The sequence below is a fragment of the Watersipora subatra genome, chromosome 2 (genome assembly GCF_963576615.1).
Source record: "Watersipora subatra chromosome 2, tzWatSuba1.1, whole genome shotgun sequence".
NCBI classification, from domain to species: domain Eukaryota; kingdom Metazoa; phylum Bryozoa; class Gymnolaemata; order Cheilostomatida; family Watersiporidae; genus Watersipora; species Watersipora subatra.
The window spans coordinates 8,518,117-8,536,163 of NC_088709.1; the positions used below are offsets into that span (position 1 = coordinate 8,518,117).

The window sequence follows — 18,047 nt, forward strand, 5'->3', positions numbered from 1 at the left end:
TTCTGCATTCTAGTTTAAGTTTTCAATACAATAGACGCTCCTATATCGTAAATAATCCTTTCCAGGAGCATTTACGTTATAGGGAGTTTACGTTATAAAAACATTAAAATACATGTAAATTGCCTAATCCGTTCCAAGGTCTTTCAAAAACTCACCTCTTTCGCCATGCAAGAAGGAAAGACTTAACTCTTTTAATTTGCGAGCTGTACCATAACTGCAGAATTATTGGTTTGCATCGACAACTTTTCTCCTTTTATGATCAATCTCACTGGTTTTATAGACCATGATTGCAGTAAATTTACAACAAGTTGATAGGGACTGCACATTTTCGACGTTCATTTACAATGATTTGCTTTTTTTTCTAAACAGCAGTTTATTTTGCAAAGTAAAACTAATAACAAATATTTTGTACATCTACAATAAGGCAAACACCAAAATCTTTTTACTATAAAAAGCAGCTTCACCTGTTCGTCATCTACCACTAAACAAGGGTAGGATAAAGATAGTTTTTGACGACATTCCAACTCGTGACATTTAGATTGGTAGACCGACGCTGTAACACCTGCACCAATCGATTGCCTTTGTATTTATGAACAATTGTGCTGCTATCCTATTCGCCTCTAAGTCGACACATTTTACGATCTATCACGACGAACTATAATGTCGCAAAAGTTATGCATAATAGATATAACGCTAAACACACGGCATTTTGTCTTCCACAAGTGCAGTGAATTAAACTAACATTCAAATCGATTTCGAAAAGTCACCCGACTTGACACTTTATATGGAATTTTTTATGTAGTAGGAAGCAAAGACTTCACATAAATTATTTACGTTATAGGAGTGTCTACTGTAACTGGCCGAAATACATATGCTTTCATTATGGAACTCATAAAAAGCAGCAACCCTAACTTCAGAGTATTTTACCTTGAAGAAGGTGACGCATGAGGATTTTATAAACAATAGAAAAAAAATTTAATATTTATGCTCGTTTCAACCAAAATCAGGATTGCCTCCCACACACTACAGTGCATTCAAATGCTTGAGAATAAGTCTCCTAACCAATATCTACACTTGATGTTAATCAAGTGATACTTGATGTTAATCACGTGATACTTGATGTTAATCACATGATACTTGATGTTAACCACGTGATACTTGATGTCAACCACGTGATACTTGATGTTAATCACGTGATACTTGATGTTAATCACATGATACTTGATGTTAACCACGTGATACTTGATGTCAACCACGTGATACTTGATGTTAACCACGTGATACTTGATGTCAACCACGTGATACTCCCAAAACACTACTACGTTTAGTAAAGCCTAAATGTTTTCTTTAGAGCTGCAAACAAGTCTTAAAATTTAACAAAGCAGTGTGGAGACAACTCTCACGTCACTGCTAATGTTTCTATGAGGTTTGCAGTCAAACTTAATTTTTGATGATTTACTAATCTGGACTGGATGGTTTCAGCCTTAGGTTTATTCAGATGAATGCTGATACAAAATACAGTGATGCCTCGAAGATAAGGTAGAAATGTAGGATATATGAAGGAGTTGACCGCTCCTGAACCATTACATACATCTACTGGAGAGTATTAGTAGGCTAAAGGGATGACTCGCCTTTAGTAGACTGTTATTGAGCCAGTGCATACATCTATTGGAGAGTATTAATGTGCTGATGTGATCTCTTACGTTTTAGTAGACTGTAAAGTATTGGTGTGCAGAAGTTGTGTCTCGAATTTAGAATATTGCTCCTTAACCAGGGTTTACATCTATTGGAGAGTACTAGTGTGCTGAAGTGATGTCTTATATTTAGTTGACTGTTAGTGAACCATTACATACATCTATAATTGAAAACTGTTAGTGTACGGGAAGGATGTCTCACATTTGGTGGATCTTTCCTGTTCCAGCGCCTACATCTTTGGAGATTATTAGTATGCAGAAGCGTTATCTTGTACTCTCACACTCTGTTGGTACAATGCTGTCTTATATGACATGCTTTGATTTGTACATTCACTCTCTGTTGATCAAGTGCTGTCTTATATGACATGCTTTGAATTGTACTCTCACACTCTGTTGATACAGTGCTGTCTTATATAACATGGTTTGATTTGGACTCTCACACTTTGTGGATACAGTGCTGTCTTACATGACATGGTTTTATTTGTGTTTTCACACTCTGTTTATACAGTGTTGTAAATAGCAATAAAAATTATTTCTTCAAGCAGTACAAAAGAAATATTTTCATTATTGGCTGTTATGACTTCATTTGTATTAACTTAGATTACTTAGATTTTTTATCGTTTGCTGTTGATTTATTAATTGATTCGTTATTGATTGGTTTATTGATTTGCTATTGATTGATTTGTTGATAGATTTATTGATATGCTATTGATTTCAACAGCTATTTCTTCACCTTTTTGTATTTTTTTGGTCTTTGAGTGAGTTACTCAGAAAATGGCATTTGATCAATAATGTCAGCATCAAATATCATAACCCCACTTTCAAGATGTAGAGTTCAATAACGCTGGGTCTCCTTGTTAGTAGCTACTAGCTAACGAGAGAAGGTTATCTAACAGAATAGCTTGGTATCCAAGCGGCGCCTAGTGTTACCTTTGATAGGAATCGTCCCTCCATATCACAGCTCAGTGTCAAGGCCACATTAGCCTTAGCTATCATGGTTGCACATGTAATATATAAGTTTCTCCTTTTATACCATTGATCTACTAGCCTTTTAGCTAGCACCATGGTAAGGTAGGGAAATTGTAGTGTGAGTAGAGGATGTTGCAAATGTGGTTTGAGATTCTCTATTAGTTCCAAACTTTTTCATACTAGTATGCTGACAATCTCACGCGCCATCAGAGATTATCATGTGTTATTATTATCTGCACAATTAATTCACAATGCTCCAAAGGGGTCTGGTGGCGCAGTTAGTAGTGCCCTTAGTTGCAAAACCCGAATACCCGAGTCCAATTCCCAGCCCATGCCCATTTGTGGATTCGGAGAGACAGATGAATGGGCATGGCTCTTATGATAGCAAACCTTGTTGAGATTGTGTAGTTGTGAAATGTCATGAAAGCACCAGCCAATCGGAAAGAAACTATTATTTCGCACAACCTCACCGAATCAAAATGGCACACTATCGCTACAGACCTCCTCGAACATAACGGCGCCAAGTACCACATAGTAGTCGACCTTTACAGTCGGTATCTTGAAATAGTACACACCCACAACACAACCACTCCCATTATTGTCCAAAAACTAAAATCGATATTTGCTCGCTGGGGTATTCCCGTTAAACTAATAAGTGATAATGGTCCACCTTACAGCAGTCAAGAATTTGCCAAATTTTTGGTTGCGCATAGCATAACTCACATAACTAACAGTCCGCGCTACCCACAGTCAAACAGCGCAGCCGAAAGAATGGTACAAACCGCCAAAATTATTCTAGCCTAACTTGACCCAGCTTTTGCCATGATGACCTATCGATGTTCAAAGACAGTGACAGGATATAGCCCAAACCAAGAAATGATTGGTGCTGATATTAGAACTTCGTGACCAAAATGCGACACGCCTGAGCCGGTCGGTTCTCAGGCAACTCGTGGATCAACAGCTAAATACTATTTTTAGATAAGAAGCCAAATTAATCAAAAAGGGATAATAAAATCTAGAAAATTTCAAGATGAAAGTGCTGAAAATAGTAACTATGGATAACTTTTTAATGTATTTATTTCAAGATATTTATAATATTGCGCGTAAACTCGTTCATTGTTGCAGTACATAAAAGCAAAGACAATTAATGAAGTAACAGGTTATTCCATCTGTATAAATCTCAAAGTCTGTGTATCTGTGTGTATTTCAGTATGTCCATCTATAGTTATTAAAATATCAGAATGAAGAATTCGTATCGTGGAAGATTTGATCTCGGAACTTCCCTTTCACCAGGCAAATGCCTTACCAATCTAGCTACACGAGACTGATGGGCTCATTGATTGATATCTGTTGTTATGGGGGGGGGGGGAAATTACGCAGCAGGTCCTCGTTACACTGCAAGATCATTCTATGTATAGAGCCGTAGATAGCTTGCTTACTTAAATTAGCTTTTTGAAATGTGGCAGGCTGATGGCGATTAGCATTGTTAATAAGCCGAGTTTATAAGCGTGGCATTGCTATCACTGTTTATAAGCTGATTTTTAAAACCCACACAACGTCGAGCATTCCTCTAGTAAGGAGATAAAACTTACAATGATTATTTATACAACGATATGCTGACACTGTCGCCATCACCTATCAGGAGACACAAACGTTTTTACATTTTCCAACGAACAAACAATATTGCAAAAAAACCAGTGTTTTAAGGCCAGCCTACGGGTGGATCATCAGGTACACAGAAAATTCTATCTCTCTTGCAGTCAATCACTAAAACTATGGTTGTTGCTTTTATATGCTGCTATGAGAAAGTGTTGTTACTATCCAGTTTTTTAAGACCAACCTGGCCAGGGATTATCAGGTACACAGACGACTCTATCTTTTTCTTACAGTCAGTTGAGGTAATTAAAACTATGGTCGTTCCTTTTATATGATAACAGATAATCAGCTCAACTACAAGCAGTCGTCTGCAATGAGTTTGTATTTATTTGCCTCAATTTTAAATTTCTCGTAGCTACATCTTTATAGTGGGGTCTTGGCCTTCCTCGATTTCTTTTACCATCACATAAATGTGAGTATAATAGAGGTGGAACGAGACACAAGACATCTCGAGTATCGACCTGTCTCGTCTCGTATCGGTCTCGTCCCGACCTAACTATTGCCAAACTCGAGACAGGAAATAGAACTAAAGTGCCTGCACACGGCTGTTAAAACATGGCTTTCGCGGCAACAACTCCATATAGGTATTGTAATGGATTGCGGGCAACTGCCTTTAAACTTATACCAGGTCCGTTACTATCTGTTGTTATTGATTATGTTGGCCGCCGATTCTTATCATGTAGTCCCGACAACGGCCCTGTTAATATATTGTAGTCCGGTTCTGTGTCCTTAAAACAGATACCGGGTCGTATCCAATTACCCTCCGGATAATCCGATTTAATAAATAAGACTGTTGCGGGTAAAATATCTGTATTTTATCGTATCGTGTCCAAACACCATTTGCCCTTCATAAAATTTGGGCCTCTTTTGTATACTACCGATTGCGAGTTGAACCTGTCCGTACACGAAGAGACGAACTAAAGGCTATGTCAACCATAGTCCGTGTTCGGGTAACAATGATTTTATTGTTAGTTCAATGGTCAGGTATAATTGCAGTGGCTCAAAACCTGGTCAGTTTCCGGGTCGTTTTGTAGGAGTGGAGCTTAATCCGGAAATGCAAAAGCTTTAAAGTTAGTCGTACCGAGCCACAAGGTTTTGAACCACTGCAAATGTTCGGTCGTTCATAAATTGAATAGTTATCTTTTTGTTTAACAAAATATCTTGTATGTATCGTTTTCAAGCAAATTTTTAATTACAAATATGAGTTCTTTTAGCAAAATAACATAAAGTATTTACATAGCTGTTTATCGTAGTTTCTTCTTGTTAAGAATAAATGGTAACATGCTCACGAAACGGAAAAAATCTTCTCAAAAATACACCAAAAATTATTCTGTATTCGTTTATATTTGAAAAATAGTTTTATATTTTTTAATATGAATACACTTTTGTAAAGCGGTATTACATGAAATATTGAAAAGTTATGATTATGTTCTGAACAAATAAAATACACATTAAAACGATTGTCCACTTTGTTACCATTCTGAGAGCCTAAAATGAATCTATTTAATTTCACTGTAAATATTAATATTAGCATCTCGTTAGGCATTGATTGTAAAAATGAAGGCAACAGAAGATATCAGTTTCTTATCTTTACTGTATTTGCTGCAAGCACACACTTTTTTAACAACTAACTTTATATTGCTACTAAGTCTCAACTGTAGCGCATTTGAAACAACGACAGTATGTAGCTACCTAAGGAACAACCATTTAATTTTGTATCTCAAATTTTATTTGAACTTGTTACTACTATGGTGCGTTGTCAGTAGCACCGCCAGGCCTAGGCTGTATCTCATCTGTTTGGTTCACAAGAAATGTAGGAGAGGAGGCAAGGTAAAGCAAATTTTTGTAGTCTCCTGCAATGCAGGGCAGTTATATTTTCGAACTAGACAGCCTGCCTGTGATCAGTAGTCCTCAGTAGTCAGAGTCGCTTACTGCTTGCAATTTGTCTTAAAAAATTAATTGAAATGCACTACATATTCATATTGCTTCAACCCTAAAAGAAGACCTCAGTGGGTCATCATGTATTCATAACTGACTTTTTGTATTCGTCATTTCATCTTCTATATAGGCCTACCTACAGGCCTCCCATGCCTGTAGTCGGCAATCGTGTCGGTAGGTTATCGAAGCCTCGATAGCTGAATGACATGATCGCTGACGACAGTCAACTTCTATGAGGAGCTTGAGGGCCTACATAATATATTTTTTAATTGCAGTGCATTTAAGCATTATGCCACTCCTTGCCTCATCATTAGACAAAGCTGAGCAAGCCATCAAAGCCTATAAAATCGAATATGGCAACAAGTTTTACACATACCATGAGGACGACATATTTAACAAGCATGAAAGACTTTTTGAAGGTAATCTCATATCCTTAAAGCACTTTTTCTCCACTGCCTAATTTGTGATCTTGCGTTGAAAATGAACATTTTATACCTCGGATAGTTTAGTGTAACTTTGATTGTGAAGTGTAACCTTGATTGTAAAATGTAGGCCTATGCTTGGTTGTTGTGCAATAGAAGTACATGTTAATAGTAGCTTATATGTTTTTATGCTGTAGTTTTATAAGGCCCTTTTTGGTTTGTTTTTGTACCATGTGATCTATGACGTCACAGGCCCTACTTGAAGCAGAGTTGACACAATTTTCATCAGTTCACTAGCAACTCACACTGGATACACACCATCTACCTCTCAGCAATAAAGGATTACTCTCTATAGACACTCAACTCTTAAGCTTAATTTAACGAAGTGGATATTCATGTATATACAGACATGCAGTGGATTACAATCAAGCTTATAGTACAGCCTTGTTTCGAAGATATACATGGGCTTCAATGTACAAGCATTGGCATGCAATTGAAATGACATTAAAAATCATTGTATATTAATAACTACAATCAAACAAGCAATAAATGTATCAAGCATCATATACATGCAGCAGTTAGTTCTCAATTGAGTGTTAGCCATCAAGTAAGGCTAAAAACCTACAACGTCTTCAGCCAATGAATCTAAAAATTCTGTACCATGTTTCTTAATTTAAAAATTTTATCTGCTCTAATTTAGCAAGGTGAAGATATTTGGAGAGGTAAGAACATCATTCATGACAGTCCAGGCTATTTATGTATGTATGGCGAAGAAAAAGAGTATGGCTGCATGTACGGCCCTGAAAGACAGCAAACCCAGAAGGAAAAGTACAAAGAACAGCGGAGGGTAAATTACCTGTACACCAAGAATATTTTACTCAGCCTATTATAAGGGATATTTTTGGACAGCAAAACTCGGTCATTGTATGTCCAATATATTTAGACAGGGCTATCCTTTCATGTCTTTGCAAATGCACAGATAGTATAGTATGGATTTTACACAGAGATGATAAATACTATTTATTACTTTTATGGATTTTAATTTGTCTTATTTCTGAAATAGCTATCTTGTAACAAAAGCAAGCGTGCACATTTATATTCTTGTAAGCCCGAAATCAGAGAATGCAGTAAATCTAAGTCTACACTATTGTGAGGGTTGCGACATGTCTAAACTGTATTCGATACTTTGTTTTTGGTCTCACGGCACATCAAAGTTCAAAAAATTTTTCTCTTATTTTAATTCATCTACACTCTCATAGAAATTCGGTAGAACTGCAAAAAAACAAGGACTTGATTGGAATGCTCAGATACCATATCCTTGACCCAATAGCCAGTGAAGTTTACGGCAATCTGTCTCATTTTTCTTGAGAATTTCTCATCTCGAGGCCTCACACATGCGCCAGATAGTATTATATCGCAGTTCACACCTTTGGTTAAACTTGGACGTAATATTTTATTTTACATTTAATATTTCACACCTAAAATTTGCAAAAACAATCAGTAAAAGCAAGATAAAATGAATGTTTATTTTGGAACTTTGGCAACAAGGCCTTTGTTTGGACTCTTTTGCCAATTTGAATTTAGTTACATTGCGCCCACAAATATAAATATGCTATACATGTGCATAAATTCATATATGTTGTCACAAGGTGTCGATATACATAATTTACGTATTGTTTATATTTTTAGTCACAGAATCCAACAAAGAGACCGCATCCTCAAGACAATACTTCTGATAGTAACACGGAGGTACTCACTCACATAACCAGCAATAAAATTTTAGGCAAATCGTGCAATATTAATTATGGTTAAATGTGGAATTTCATTGGTAGGCGGATCTTCAAGCCCTTTATAGCCCTAGATTAGTAGCTAGAAAAACGTGAAGTGATGGTAGGATAATGCAGAAGAACCCCTTGTGTAGGCAGGATTAGAAACAAATTATTTGCTGCCAACTGCGATATTTGTTAAGTTGCCTGTTCACACCCAGCCAAACGTTCAATGCCTCGAGCATTCTGATTTATAGCTCAAGATAAGGAGGAAACGCAGTGCTTGCTCAGGACGGGTAGGAGTAAGAGCAGAGGCTATGCGAGCTTCCGTAGATGTGGGGAGCATCTACGAAACACCACAAACGACAGCATTATAGATGTAACTTAGAGACCTGGTGTTACTTTCATACATAACAGTCCGGTGAGTGGTAATATTCAGTAACTCAGTTTTAAAATTAGAACCCTGTTGCATGATGCTTTCGCGTCACTTTAGTGTAAGTGCTCAGTGTCTGAATTGGAGAGAGTTGTGCAGCGATGCTCCCAAATATCTGATTCCAGATTTGTAAAGCATATCAAGTCGCTGGCATGCGTTTTGCTCCAAATCAAGTCACTTAGAAGGGTGACTGCTCAGCTTTCAAATAAAATGAAATTAAAACCATCATCCACTATGTAATTGATGGTTTTAATTTAATTTACAAGCTGGGTAATCCATTTTTATGGTGCTTTGATGCCAATCTCATGATTGGTGATTTGATGTGATTTACAAATCTCTAATCAGGATTTGGGAGCATCTCCGGAGTTTTGATCAACTCTTTGAGAAATTGATAACAAGGTGCCACAACGCCATCCGATTCATAGACTGAGTACTTGGACTAATGTCGCTGTTGTCTTCTACAAGTCAACTCTATGGGCTAAGTCGGTTGAGCAATGTAGGATCGGAGAAGATATATGAAGCCAGGAAATAATTGTGAAATAAAACTACTGTAAAAACAGTAATAAAGTCAGAAACTAGCAAAAGCAGATTTGCCCGGTTCTTTGAGATCACCAAATTAACTTCCAGCTAATCACAATGTCCAATGTAACTTTCCAATCTACTTCATTAAATTAACAAATAATATTCCTGTCAAAGTCAAAAATCGTCGCAAATAATGCCACTTGAATACTGCATTCACAGTATGTACTTTACAAGTTCAAGGAGATGTAAATACACATGCTATGATTGTTTTTATTTCAGATCAAGGATCTCCAAGAGGAGTTTGCAGGGAGTAAGAAATGACAGAGCAAAAATGCTTCCTGAGGTTTTATAATACATGCAATATCTAGATAGGCATAGAACAAGTTTGTTCCCTATAGCTGTGGGTGAACTGGCAATGAAGGGAGGGCATGCCAGAGGGCATCTGCCATGCCCTCCACCTCATTGCCAATTCATCTGCAGCCATAGAGAACAAACTTGTTCTAGATAGGAATACTTCTATATGCAAAAACTCGAACTGTTACAGCTTGTACTGTGCTCAATTTTGAGTGAATATATTGATCAAATTAAAACATACCTGCATACATACAACATTCAGGATTTTCAACACTGATGTTTTTTTTAAATAACCCAGACTTATATTCACTTATTTTCACATATCTACATGTAGTATATGTAGCCCTTTTCTACGGTGTTATTCTGTTCTCATTTGTGCCTTGCGGCTTTGGTGCTGATGTGGTAGTAATTAAGTTGTGTGCAACATTTTCTTTTTATATCAAATGAAGTAAAATTATTAAACTTAGCAATTTATCATGATAGACTCATCCGATAACTGAAACAACCTACTTCCTATCATTGTTCCAGTGGTCCATCACCAGACATTTTGTCATTGCGCATCGACTTTTCAAACAATGTATGCTGTATAACTTTAGCAATGCCAATAGACATACATCATGCTAAAGGTTTCGTGTGTGCTGCCCTCTGATTTTCCAGAATTGGCTACATTGTGCTTGTGGAGGTAACGGGTGAGCTGCTAACAATGATGCACAACAATTGCCACATGCATTATTTATATTGGAGCAAGAAAATACATCATCATGCCAACAGCAAGAAAAAAAATTTTGCCCAACAAATCAAGAAAATGTTTTTGGTCACACATTGCTGTACTTAAATAATAAATAAATAAGCAATTGACAAATGAATACCTACAGAGTGCGGTCATGTTCAAAATCTAAATAAAGTTAGTTGTTGGAGAAGTCGGTGTTTGCAGTAAAGATAAGATAGACTAATGTCCTCTGTTGCCTTTTCTCAATCTTTGTCTCACGATATGCTAATATAAATAGTTACACTAAAATGAAATAGAATCTTCTTTAGCTCTCAGAATGGTAGCAAAGTAGACAATTGTTTCAATGTGCATTTTATTTGGTTAGAACATAATCACAAATATTCAATAACTTATGTAATACCGCGTTACATACATGTAAGTGCAATCATTTTACAACGTATGTAAGATATTTTTCATATACACTGTATAAACGAATACAGAATAATTAATGATGTATTTTTGAGATTTTTTCCATTTTGTGAGCATTTTACTATTTCGTCTTAACACGACAAAACTACGATAAACAACTATGTGAATACGTTATGCTAGTTTGATGAAAGATCTCATAATTTTAATTAAATATTTGCCTAAAAAGATGTTTATGCTTTATTTTGTTACAAAAGATAAAAATATTACAGGCTCAATTTCTAACCAACTAAACATTAGCACTTGCTTAAAACCTCGTTGCTTAGTGCCGACAAAACATTTGCATTTCCGGATTAAGCTTTACCTCTACAAAACTACCCAGAAACTGACCAAGTTTTGAGCCACTGCCATTATACCTGACCTAACATTGTAGAAATTGAGAAATTGAAAATTCTCATATTCAATATAAGAATATATTATATATGCAGTAATTCATACAATTTCATGGGTACAATTTAAATATAATCCACATACTGCAGTTAATGCACAAACAAAACTTAAAACAAATATACATGTGCAAAGCAATATGTTTATAATAATTAGTATCAATCAAGCTCAAAATTCTCAGAAATATATAACTTCGCTATTTTAGAGCTGTTTGTGTCACTTTTGTTTACAAAAAATACATGCATAATGCAATTAAAAATTTAAATCGTTTACACCAGGTGAAAATTCAATTTAAAAATAGGTTTATCAATTTTATATATTATGTACGCTAGCCCTTGTGTAGTGAAATCATCACCAAATGCACATTATTTTACTGTTTGTGTCTCGAGTCCCGAATTTTTACAAGACAGTGTCTCGAGTCTTGTCTCGAACTTGAAAAACCTGTCTCGTTCCACCTCTAGAGTATAATAGTTGACATGGAAGCCTATCTTGTTTCATTCCATGTACATGACCCAACCATATCAGACTATTTCAATATGGATGTCAGTCATTGATTATAGGCCTGCAGGCAATTCAAATATAATTGAAAAGCATGGCAGGTGTTTTTGGTCAGTATTTTGTGAAAATTGATGATCTTCATATGTGTACTTGGCTGTTGTGAACTATCACACTGTAGTAATTAAAAGAGTTCATGCAGTATAAAGACTAAAGCTTTGCTAAACTATTTGGTTACATCAATAACCGAGTCGGTATTTTCGGTGTCAGAATCTTTTGCAGAGAGAATCAGCACTTGCCAACAAGTGCCAATACCCAGTCATCAACCGTGTTCAATTTTGTTCATCCAAACAAAACCAAAGTTTTTTATTTATTGGACAACTTATTCTTATCAACTATAAGAAAGAATACACTTTTTACAAATAGTTAATTTAATCATCATTCGATATGCAACTGATGTGATCACACAACTATATAATTTTACAAAGCAAAATCAGTGTATATGTGTGCATGAAAATATATGCCCAGATGTACAGACGCATGTTTTACAATGAAACTGTCCTCCAACATATCATGCAATGAGTGAAGCTACTACATGTACAGCAAATCGTGGATTGGAATGGCTTCTCTCAAGAATGAATCTTTATATGGCCTGTTAGTTGACTGCGCTGAGTGAACTTATTACTGCATATCTTACACGGATGTGGATTTTCTTATATGGGATCTCTGGGATGATAAAACTTACAGCTGTACATCTTGCATTGTAATGGTTTTTTTGGTGTGAATTCTCCTGTAACTTGGCAATTGACAATATTGACAACATATTCCATTGCTGCTCTTACGGCATTAGGATGGCTTCTTTCCAGAATGAGTCCTTGTGTGCTTCACAAGATTACTTCGCTGACTAAAGCTCCTGCTGCACACCTCACATTGAAATGGCTTCTCCCCAGTGTGAGCCCTCATGTGGACTGTTAGATTACACCGCATAACAAAGCTCTTGCTGCACAGCTCACATTGGAATGGCTTCTCTCCAGAATGACTCTTCATGTGAATTGTTAGATTATTGCGACGAGCAAACCTATTACTGCACAACTCACACTGAAATGGCTTGTCTCCTGTATGAGTCTTCACGTGGCTTTTGAGATCCTGGGGCCTAGAAAATCTTTCGCTGCATATCATACATTGAAATGGGTTCTCTCCAGTATGAGCCCTTATGTGAACTGTTGAATCACTGTGGTGAGCAAACCTACTGCTGCAAGTCTCACATTGACACTTCATTTCTCCAGTGTGAGTGCCCATGTGACTTGTTAGAGCACCGCGATCATCAAACCTGCTACTGCACATCTCACACTGGAACGGCTTCTTTTCAGTGTGAGTCTTCAAGTGAATTTTGAGATCACTGCCCCGGGGAAAGCTCCTGCTGCACATCATACATTGAAAAGTTTTTTCTCTAGTGTGAGTCCTTAAATGTATTGTTAGACTACCGCGTTGAAAAAAGCTCTTGCTGCACATCTTACATTGAAATGACTTCACTCCAGTATGGATCAGCAAGTGGCTTTTGAGATTGCTTCGCTGAGGAAAGCTCCTGTCACATATCATACATTGAAATGGCTTCTCTCCAGTATGAGTCCTCATGTGACGTATGATAGAACTGCGATAAGCAAACCTTTTACTGCACATCTCGCATTGAAGTGGCTTCTCTCCAGTATGAGTCCTCATGTGAGTTGTTAGAGCACTGCGGGCAACAAACCTGCTACTGCACATCTCACATTGGAATGGTTTCTCTCCAGTATGAGTCCTCACGTGACTCGTCAGAGTACTATGGCTAGCAAACCTTTTATTGCACAGCTCACACTGGAAAGGTTTCTCTCCAGTATGAGTCCTCATGTGTCTTGTTAGATGACCGCGGCCAGCAAACCTTTTACTGCACACCTCGCATTGAAATGGCTTCTCTCCAGTATGAGTTCTTATGTGGACTGTTAGTTGACCGCGGCTAGAAAACTTGCTACTGCACATCTCACATTGAAATGGTTTCTCTCCAGTGTGAGTTCTTATGTGAATTGTTAGAGCACTGCGGTCAGAAAACCTTCTACTGCAAACCTCGCATTGAAGTGGCTTTTCTCCAGCGTGAGTCCTCATGTGAATTGTTAGATGACTGCGATGAGTAAACCTACTATTACACATCTTACATTGAAATAATTTCCTTTTGGCAGGAACTTTTCTCTTTGTCTTTACAGTGTTCTTACATAGTGATCTTCTGGGTAGAACATTTTGGTATATTTGAAAGAATTTCGGTCCCCAAAGTTCACCTACAATGCAAAAAACGCTTACTTATAATACCACGCAAAATCTCTTTAGAATACTACAAGAAAATAATGACTTCCATCTTAAAGCAGCAGCTTGATGAAGATAGTAGCAGCTTGATGAAGATAGCACAATCTCCTTTGCACTTTACGCTAAGAAAGCGAAAACCAGGATACTGCAAAACATTTTAACATTTTTGTGGCACACTCACTCTGTAGAACCACACACACGCACGCAGAAATATTGCCATGTTACAAAAGTGTTATATAATCCTTACAATTAAAACAAGATAATACTTTGAAGTGCTCATCTTATGTCTAATTTGAGTAACATTTTGAACATATGGTCTAAGTTCAGCAACAAACATCAACACTTACTAATATTATCAAAACCAACCATCAGATGCAAAACATTAATTATGAAGGAATATTTTGGATGACTAAGTTTAACTGTCGCAATTTTTGGAAACATCTGGCCTTATGTTCAGGTAATAATAGCACCCTCTAGATGTATTTTGGCCCAATGGATTTTTTATGTGATACTCAAGACTATCTATTCTTAATGAATAAGTTGATATAAGCAGCAATGTTTCATCAGGCACGCACTTGCATTCTGGTGGTATATATTAGTCCTACGTTTTCTAAACTCAATTAAACTTGCAGGTTTACAAGTATGTAATCAGTAAACCCAAAATAAAAATAAAAAGCAATTGCATTCTATAGAATAGGTCATCTATGCTGGGAAACTGGGCAAGTTAAGTCAATCTACAGCCCTCTCACAAAACATACTAAAAGGACATCTGCGAGAACGACAGGCCCATGTTGTGCTAGAGAATAATACAGCAAAGTGTAGATCAGAGCTTAGAGCTTTTTATGTACAATTTTCTAAGAGAATTTTCTGTAAAAATTCTAGGCTAGTCAAAGCTAGGCAAGGGGTCAGGGTGGGTAACATGGAGATTCTTTACCATAGCCCCGCAGATGTGATACAGCAGCCTTTACCATAATGTTCTAGAATGGGGAGACAATGCAGAAGTGTCACATGATAGTCACCTGGGATGAGAAGGTGGCGAGAAGATTTTCTGCCACCGGAGCAATTATGAAACTCTGGAAAAGCTGGAGTCTCGAACTCTAGAGCCTTCCTGAGCTTACGAAAAAACCAGACAGTCAAGATGAGCCAGACTAAGCAAGGTTGCCAGGAGAGGACTCAAACAACAGCTAGGGGAGCCCAAGCCTACCAGCAACCAGTAGCCTGCTTTCAAAACCGCAGGACTGGCCTCGACTGCCCAACCTTTAGAAGGAATAAAAACACCAAACGCTTGCCTTGAGCCTACAGGCTTAAAAGTATCCAAGGCAAACCCTATTGCTAATCAGGCCATGAATAGTACTAGAATAATCAAGACAGTCTCTGAATAAGACAGCCCCATTCGACTAGTTATGTCATTCCTAGGAAACTATAGGGGCGATACATCCAGTGCCTGATTAACATCGGATGCACCACCAACTTGTCGAGTAATTAAGTATTTGGCAGTCTTCATCAAGACGCACCGAACCTGTGCAAAGAAAGTGACAGCCACGGCTAATGACCGACCAGACCAGGCTGCTGTCTTACGGAATGGGCGGTTACTGATTCGACTTCATGATTAGCCACATCAGCAAATATGCAATATTGAAGACACCACTCCTAGCGGCTAACCAATATACTATTAATAGAGTTATAGTAGCCCAGGTTATAGACACAGGTGGCTGTTGCTGAATGAGGTATAGATAGCGAGGGACGCGGCGATACAAGAGATATGCAAGCACTGGATGTAGAGTACTAAGCCACCTAGAGAACCTGCTCCCAGCAGTGAAAAAGAACTGTTAAGAGCTAGGACAAGCTAAACAATTGGTTAAGCTGTTGACGCACTCTCAAGCCACATTTACCAAGAGAGAAGTAATTGGGCCAGATCTTCAAGCGGAACATCTCATCCCACTAAAGGAAATGACTCAGCCTATCTGTCACCCCCACCCGAGCAGGAACTGGAGAAGGAGACTGAAGCAGAATGTCAAGTATAAGATCTCCTCAACACGGGACTTATCGAGCTTGCCAGGGATATCTGGTGTTTCCCTGTAGCATTAATCCGGAAGGACACAAGCGATTCTGTGTTGACTAATGCTAGCTAAACGTGGTGAAAGAACAGAAAGCCTACCACCTCCCCTGGATAGACAACCTGCACCAAGTAAAAAAGCAGGGAATTCCAGTGGCTGAACGAAGCAGAACTCAAGACTAAACAAGACAAATGCAAGCTTTTCCAGTCCCAAGTGCACTATCCGGGCCACATGATCAATGAAAAAGTGGTGGCTAGTGACCATGAGAGCTACCTAAAAATGGTCACCACCCAAAATGGCTCAGGAAGCTGCAAAGCTTCCCTAGCATGGTAGAATATTACCATCAGTACATTACGAGCGTCGTTACCACGACACAGCCCTGCAAATGCTGCCAGAGTAAAGACCGAAGTGGACATGAAAAAGAAGCAAGCTGCACTTGATGATTTGGAGGTACACATCTTCTCACAAATCCACAGTGTTGCAGCCAACAGAGGGACACGGAGTGGGTCTACTTAGGAGGAAGAAAGAAGCTAACAGCACCAGACGCGGGTAAAAGAAGGAAATGAAGACCGAGAGGAGTCACCAATCTACGCCCTTGTAGCATGGGTCTGGATACTCAACAAGCGATGAAGAAGAGGGGTACAAAGAGGTCTCAAACTGCAGGACCAATATAAGACCAAATCAGATCATTCGAGCCTGGCCGAACCACACCTAATTAATAGAAAAGCAGGAACAGCTGTCCATACAAAACGCGAACCAGTTGAAATCATACCATGCTTGCAGGATGGAACTGAGTTGGACCCCAACAACTCTAGAATCAAAGAAAGGGCCCAACATAAAGAGCACTAGATAAACCAGCATAAATAAAACATTTCCTGAAAATAGAAACCTTGAGCCGATGTTACACAACCATTATACAATAACACTAATGGTATTTTTACCTTCATCTCTGGGTAAGTTGACAGGACACCTCTGTGGTTCTAGATTAGGCTCAATGTCTGCAAAATAAACAACTTAGATACACATAAATATATAGAATGATTTTATACAAATGCCCAAACAAACTGAAAAAATATGCATTACTAAAAGTTCTGTGTGCTTTTCCTGTAATCAAACGTCATAATATTCTCAAAAATGTTTTGTACTTTCTCAGCGCTCATGAATCTGTGTTCAGCCAATGAAATTCTCAAATTCTTCAACTTCAGAAACTTTTCATTGTAGCTATTCATAACTTTAAACATAACATACCATAAACCTATTAACTATATTAGACTGAGCAATCTAATGCATCACAGCTCAGCATTGTGTCCCACTTAAATAGTCACATTCTTCACGACGTAATGTCATTGCTTTGTTCGCTTAGCCTAGTCCAGGCCATAGCTTTAAGCAGGAAGCTATGGAGAGTAGAGCAACTACCAGCGCTGGAAATGATTCGAAGGTAAATTTTACTTCAATTGTTTTCGAGTGTGGTTGTGAGAGGTATCTAGATATAAAGAGCAAGGAATCTTGCGGATTTTTCCGAGATATGCATACAAATAATAGTTTTTCCAAAATGTTTTCCTAAAGTTCATTGCTGGCACTGATATTTGAAAAGTTGTTTCGTACAATGAAGTGCCAAGCGCAAAGTAAACAAAGTGTTGCCCATTTTATGAAATTTTTCATCCCCGTGGCAGGTGGACATAGGCTAATAAATGAGTATGGTGATGGCTGTGCTATATTTAGGAGTGTAGCTAAACCCAACCGGAAATATTTTCACTTTATGATGGTCTCATAAGAATGCAATCATTTAGTGATTATTTTGCAGAGCAAGAGTAGAAATTTTTGC

General features: G+C 37.7%; 1 protein-coding gene across 1 annotated transcript in view; it reads right to left on the reverse strand.

The window, feature by feature from the left end:
• Positions 1-12,092: 12,092 nt before the first annotated feature.
• Positions 12,093-18,047, reverse strand: part of LOC137386775 (zinc finger protein 271-like) — an 87,877-nt gene continuing 81,922 nt past the window's right edge. The window contains exon 11 of the mRNA XM_068072918.1: positions 12,093-13,886. Coding sequence (XP_067929019.1) covers positions 12,678-13,886 — 1,209 coding nt within the window. The 3' untranslated portion in view covers positions 12,093-12,677. The remainder of the gene's footprint in view (positions 13,887-18,047) is intronic.